General features: G+C 56.6%; 1 protein-coding gene across 1 annotated transcript; it reads right to left on the bottom strand.

Moving 5' to 3' along the window:
• Window positions 1–1,604: 1,604 nt before the first annotated feature.
• On the bottom strand, window positions 1,605–4,925 carry NRARP (NOTCH regulated ankyrin repeat protein). Its single transcript, XM_054221121.1, has one exon. The coding sequence runs from the start codon at window positions 4,803–4,805 to the stop codon at window positions 4,458–4,460; it is 348 nt and encodes a 115-aa protein (XP_054077096.1). The 5' UTR covers window positions 4,806–4,925; the 3' UTR covers window positions 1,605–4,457.
• Window positions 4,926–6,879: the final 1,954 nt, after the last annotated feature.

Raw genomic sequence — 6,879 nt, 5'->3', positions numbered from 1 at the left:
GTGGGGCTGAGGTGAGCGGGGCTGACCCAAAGCGGGCGCCTGGACGGGGTTTTGCAGCAGCCCGAGCCCGGGGAGGGGGGAGCTGCACCCGCAGGGTAACCCCGCAGCGCCCCGGCCCCGGGGAGCACCGGTTTGGTGGCACTCGCCGGGGGGGTGGTCGGTGTCACACAGCTCCCACGTCGGGCAAAATCGTACCGCGCCAGGAGAGGGGAGCGGTGCTTGCCCCACATACACGTCCCACAGATATGGCCGCAGTCAGCGGCTGCCACGAGCCCCCAGGTGATGAACCCACAGGACCGCCAGCATTTGCGACTGATGGTTTTGGCATCAGCCTTTTTTTTTCCTGCTAAAAACCAGCCGGGATGGTCGGTGCCCATCTCACCCGCCTGGGCAGGCTGCGTATGCCCAGGGCACCCGGGGGCCGCCGGCTGTGTCCGCCCCAGGCACCCTCCCGCCCCAGCGCTGGGTGGCACCGGGCTTGGCACGTTGGGGTTGAGGTTGGCCAACCTGGAAAGGTCACACCTCCGGGTCTCCTCCCCACTGCCATTTGCGGGACAGCCCCCCCGGCATCCCTGGGAACCCACGGCCCGGAGCCAAACTGGGCACGGCACAGATTTCCCAAGGATTTGGGTGCTTTCAGAGCTGGCAAAATTATCGACGTGGAAAAAGCCTCAGCCAAAAGCCCGCGCTGCTGCCAGTGAGGGAGGCTTGCCTGCACCCTTCCCTCAAAGCCCCAGCTGTGGGCAGGACCCCGGTGCAGACACGGGGATGCCTCTGCTCTTCCCACTTCCCAAAGCGGACGGATCCCGCCTGGAAAACCTCTAAGGTGCAGGGCTCAGCCTGCTTTTGGGCAGCGGCCTGCTCTGAGTCACGCAAGAGGATGGAGATGCCTTTGGGGATGGAGGACCCCACATCGACTCTCACCCCATGCCCCTTCCAGGGGGCGGCTGAAGCCACCCCCAGACTGCCAGCAGCCCCTGGCTGGAGGTGACCCCATCCTCACAGCCCAAGGGCTTGACGAGGACCAAGCCACCTCAAACCCTCGCTGGGGCCTGGCGTAGGCTGAGGAAGCCTGGGAAGGGTTGCAGGGAGCCATGGGGTGGCTCAGCTGGGGCTGCAGACCCAAACCACACACCCCATGGCCATGGTTCATGGGGGCCATCCCAGGACCGGCCACAGAGCTCCCACCTCCCTCCCTTGGGGCAAGTAGCTTCTGCAGGAATAGCCCAAAGCCCACGTGCCCGGTCCAGCACCAGGCCTTGGTCTGAGCCATGCCCCCTCCACCGGCCTCCACACGCTGGGATGGGGCAAACCAGGACCCCCCAACGCCCCAGGGAGCTTCCCCCAGCCCCAGGGAAGGGGCTGGCAGGGGCTGCACATTCCAGCAGCCCCCCCCCCCCCAAAATCCCCCCCACCCACCACCCTGCGGGGGTGTCTTTAACCCCAGAAGAGCTGCAGGTTCAGACACTGAAACAAGGACCCGGGGGGACGTGGCCAGCCACCCCCCCACCGCGGGAGCCACCCAGCATCGCCCATAACCACGTGAGAAAGAACAAACGAAAAAGCCATTTTAATTTTTTTTTTTTTTTTATAAAAAGATCAATGAAAAATTTATTTATAAATTTCGCACTCTGGGACTACACGTCTATATCATACACTCAGGAATATGCTGTACTGTACAGACTTTATCCAGTTAGAAATGATCATATAGTGACCCACATACAGCTTCAATATAAGCCTAAAAATTCTTAACATTAATTAACATAATTAAAAAAGGTATTTGCATCTAAAGAAAAATCTACAGAAAAACTCCTTTCTGGAGCAATCTGTGCATCAGCTTCAATGTCTGCTTATTTCACTGACATTATCAATATATTCTTCTTACAAAAATAATAATAATAATTAAAAAGATGACTGCCGGAAGGCGACCAGTCATGCACAAAAGAGCCTCCCCCACCTGCCTCTTTATTTTTTATTTTATTTTTTTTTGTACTCCCCGTTTTGGCGTGAAGGGTCAGCAGCACGATGAGCCAACAAGGGGGGTGGGGGGGACCCTCATTTCAATTTGAATCAATCTGCATCCCTTTTACTTCTCAGGATCAAGAGAGACGCAGGGTGTGGGGGTTGCATAGAAAATTGAAACTCTAGGGACTAGGAAGGGCAGCAGCTTTTCAGTAAAATACAAAGGGATGTAAAAATACATCAACTCACAATTTCAGAGCAAACCCCCTTCCCCAACGTACAGTTTCCCAAAATCTCAGCGTGTCTAAAGCTCCAGGAGGCTGGAAAGGAACAATACTTTTCTTAAACAACTCACCCAGCAAATCACACAGGAGATTCACAGTCTTAATAGGTATTTTATAAAAATATAAATATGGGTTACATCATGTTGTCTTTACAACACTGGACAGAGCTCCCTTTAGACTGGGTTTATAACCAAGATTTCTTTTTAAAAATCCATCTAGAACTTGGCTTTACAATACACTTTTTAATATCATGTCATAAATGTTATGACATTTCATTGTGGCAAATCCATTTAGTCAAAAAAAAAATAATAAATGTGCAACCATCTGGTAACGACGATAAAACCTCGCTAGAAAAGATCTTGTTCCCACCCCGTAACTATCGCACAGAAGCACCAGTGGAAGTGCTGGACACCCCCTTCCATGCTCACAGAAAGACTTCGGCCAAGCAGTTCCTTGCAAATTACAGCATGAACAGTAGACGCTTTCGACAGGGCTTTTTTTCTTTTTTCTTCTTTTTCTTCTTTACATCTGGAGCTTTTAAAAAAAAAAAAATCACCTCGAATTGTTGAAGTAGAGAAAACCAAAACCAAACTGCAGGTGAAACCATCAGAGACAAAGCAGAATATTCAGTGCAATGGGAAATAATCATGGCAGACTCAAGTTTTTTTTTTTTAGTTTTAAGACTAGGAAAACAAACAAACAAAAAAAGCATATTTCCCAAACCATATTTTTGAAACACTCACCACCATCTTCAAACAATACCAAGCTCACAGTCTTCACCCACAAATATATACATACATGATAAATAGTTAAGACACAACCCAAATAAACCAGCAGGTAACTATTTTCTTTTTTTTTTTTTAATCGTAATGGTTTGGATGCAGGGAGCAAGAGAGGAAAGAGCGGGGAGACGGCAGTGATACGGATGGTTTTAGTGCAGACGAAGAGAAGAGGGCTGAAAGATCAGCGGGAGAAAGGAGACTTCTGAAATTTTCCGCATTTTCCAAATGGATGTTCTTGTGCCATAGCAATAAAAAGCAGCATTTGCGATTATACGTGCAGTCACTTCAAAATGCGACTTCGGGTGGCTTTCTCTTCTTCCTCCCTTTCTTTTATAAATATATATATTTAGGCATATATATATAATATAAAAGGCGGGTGAATCTACATACGTCAAATGAATCGTTCTGCATTGAGAAGTGTTATCCAAGTTTCACCAAAAGAAAAAAAAAAAGTTCCCAAACTATTTTCAGTAGTTTTCCGGCATCTCTCTAGGCAGCAGAGAGCGCTCGCGCTCCTTTTCTGTGCAAAAGCAAATCCTCTGCCACTAGAGTTTATTTCACTTTTCAAAAAAAAAAAAAAGAAAAAAAAAAAGAGTCCAGGATTTGCTAATCCCCCTTTACACACAAAACCAGAAGGATTCAATGTCTTTTCCTGGGATCTCACGCGTGCTAAACGGATCGGAGGAGCGGGTGAGGACGCAGACTTTCTTCGGACACCCAAAAAAAAACCAAACCAAAAAACACCAAAGCAGAAAACCCAACGCAAAAGAACACACACACACACCAAAAAAAAAAAAAAAAAAAAAAGGGGGGTGAGAAAACCGGGTCTGTCATATTCCAATGGAGTCGCCTTGGAAAGAAAAAAAATAAATCAGCGGTGGGCAAACACCGGGAGAAGGTGGGGAGGGGAGGAAGCCTTCCCTGCTCTTCCTCGCCGGGGAAGGGCGGCGGGAGCCCCGGCCCGGCCCGGGCAGCGCTCCCCGGGCCGGCCCCGCTCCGGGGGCACCGGGGGGAACGTTGAAATGAACTCGGTTCTGAGCCAGAATACTTTAAGTCGGAGGGAGCGAGGGGAGCAGGGAGGGAGGATTAAATATTAGCGTGGGGGGGGGACGGGGAAGCCCTTAAAGCATCTGACCAGATGTCAAACTGAAACCGTGAATACTGTGAGTGCAGCCGAGGTAGATGGAGGAAAAAAAAAAACAAAACAAAACAAAAAAAACCAAAACCAAACCACATTACAGTAGGAAAACAACCCTTGGAAGGAGAAAAAAAAAATATTTAAAAAATAAAATTTAAAAGCAGGCGAACGGTGGCGTGTTTTGCGTGGGGCCCCAAATCTTCGCCAAACGACCCCGGCGCGGGGGTGGGAGCAGCTTCGGCGGCCGGGGGAGCTGGGGAGGGATGGCGGGGGGGGGACGCGGCGCCGGCATCACCGGGCGCCGGCGGAGTATTTGGCCTTGGTGATCAGGTAGAGGACGATGTCCTGGTGGCCCCCGAAGGCGGCGATGTGCAGGGCGCTCCAGCCGTCCCGGTTGGCCAGGCGGATGTCGGCGCCGAACTTGACCAGGAGCTTGACCAGCTCCAGGTTGCCGTCGATGACGGACTGGTGCAGCGCCGTCTGCCCCTCGGGCCCGAAGGAGTTGACGTTGAACTCGCAGTTCGTCATGTTCTGCAGCAGCGACTGCAGCTCCTTGGTGTTGCCGCGCCGCACCGCCTCCTGGAAGACGCGCTGGCTGGGCGGCGGCGCGGCCACCGCCGACACCTCGCTCTGGCTCATGCCGCCCCTCAGGCCCCGCCGCCCCGCATGGACGGCGCCGCCTCCGCCCGCCCGGGCATGCGGCGCTGCTGGCGGGTGCTGCTGCCGCCGCGACCCCCGCGCTCCCGCCGCCGCCGCCGCTCCGCCGCCGCGCCCGGGCCCCTCTGGAGCGCAGCCGGCCCCGCGCGCGCCTTTTACCCGCCCTTTTATTTGCATAACAATGGCACGGCCGTGACGCCGCGGCGGAGGGGGCGGGGCACCGCCGCCGCGCGCCCGTTGGAAGGCGCGGGCGGGGAAAGGGGCGGGGACGCTGCGGGAAGCCACGCCCCCTAAGGAGGGAGGCGGGGGAGCGGGGCGGGGGGGCGCGCCCGGCCCGGCCCGGCCCGGGGCTCCGCTCGGCTCCGCTCGGTGAAGTCCGGCCCGGCTCGGTATGGCCCGGCTCGGTATGGCCCGGCATGGCCCGGCCCGGCTCCGCTGGGCCCGGCCCGGCCCGGCTCGGTAAAGTCTGGCATGGCCCGGCTCGGTTCGGCTCGGCACGGCCCGGCTCGGCTTGGTGTGGTCGGGCATAGCCCGCTGCGGCCCGCCCCGGTCTCCCCAGGCCCGACGCGCCGTGGCCGCAGGCAGGGGGCACCACCGCCCAGCCCGTGCCGAGCCGCGCCGTGCCGCAGCGGGTCGTGCCGGGCCGAGCTGAGCCGGGCCGTGCCAGGCGGCCGCCGCCGCCCCCGCCGCCCGCTTCCCCCCCAGCCGGGAGCCGCTGGACCTGAACCCCGAGGGGTCACCGAGGTGCTGCGGGGGGGGGGGGGCGGTGTGTGTATTGCAAATACCCGCAAATCTGGGGGTGACGCCGTTTTGCCGCGGGTTTGTCTCCCCGTGAGGAGAGGGACGGGGGGGATTCAGCCCCACTGGAACCGGCCCCTCCGTGGGCGCGCGGCGGGGGTCGCACGAGGTTTCAGGGATCCACGGGTGGGATTCAGTTTGGGGGGGCAAGAAGACACAGCCCCCACCAGGCACCACCAGCCCCAGAGTGACTCAGTTCGGTCACGGGGCTTTCTCCGCGGTTGGATCCGCTGCCCAGCCGATGACCAACTCCGGGTGCGGGAGCGCTGGGAGGTGTGTGTGACACAGCGGGAAGGCAGGAAAATGGGCAAAAAGGCACCAAAAATACTGCATCAACCCCAAAACATGCCAGAGGGACCCTCCCTGCGCCCGTTTGGCCCGCGGGGAGCAAACGGCGGAGGCTGGGTGGGAAGTGGCGTCCCCCGTCCGGCACTCGCCGCATCTGCCGGGCATTTGGTCGGCTGGAGCGGGGCGGGAGGTGCAGGAAGAAAGGAAGAACATGTCGTAAAACGAGGTGACAGCAGCCGCGCCGAGGGCAGCTGGCCAGCAAGCTGCTGTCACCTGGCCATGCCGGCATGTCCATTTGGGGATGGAAAGGGAAAAATGATCCAATTGCTAAAATTCTCCCCCAGTGGATGAAACAACACCATCTCGGAGCCGTCCATCACATGGCTGGAGGACAGTGGCCCTGAGCTCAGGGCATGACTCGCCCCGTGGCGTTTTCCTGGGACTTTTCCCTGGAGCTGGGGAGCGCTGGGACTCTGCTCCTGCCCTCACCAGTCCCTTGTTGGAGGGGGTGAAACCAACCTGGGTAGGACGGATCTGGCGAAGCAGCTCCTGCTTCTCCTTTTCTAAGGCCATTTCTGCAGTTAGTTTTCCTCATCCCCATCCTTGTCCCCATTTCCGTTCCTGTCCCATTCCCGTCTCTACACTCATCCCCATGTCCATGCCCATCTCCCCATCTCAATCTCATCCCCACCTCCACCCTCAGCCCACGGCCACCCCATCTCTGTCCCCATCCAATCCCCGTCCATCCAATCCCCATCCCCACCCATCTCCATCCCAATGCTCATCTCTTCCCCATGCCCCATGCCCATCCCGTCCCAACCCCTGTCCCATCTCCATCTCCATCTCCATCTCCATCCCATCCCCATCTATCCCTGTCTGGTCTCCATGTCTCACCCCCTTTGGTTTTCCCGAGCCAGGGCTCTCCCAGTCGCAGCTGTAACACCAGCGCATCGAAGCGCGTTGTTCTCAT

This window comes from Rissa tridactyla, chromosome 14 (genome assembly GCF_028500815.1).
Source record: "Rissa tridactyla isolate bRisTri1 chromosome 14, bRisTri1.patW.cur.20221130, whole genome shotgun sequence".
In the NCBI taxonomy this organism is placed as follows: domain Eukaryota; kingdom Metazoa; phylum Chordata; class Aves; order Charadriiformes; family Laridae; genus Rissa; species Rissa tridactyla.
Note: the sequence above shows the minus strand (reverse complement) of the source record. Positions and strands in the feature narration are given on the sequence as shown.

Coding starts and splice junctions, on each gene's coding strand:
- NRARP (XM_054221121.1), bottom strand. CDS start 4,805: ATGAGCCAGAGCGAGGTGTCGGCGGTGGCCGCGCCGCCGCCCAGCCAG.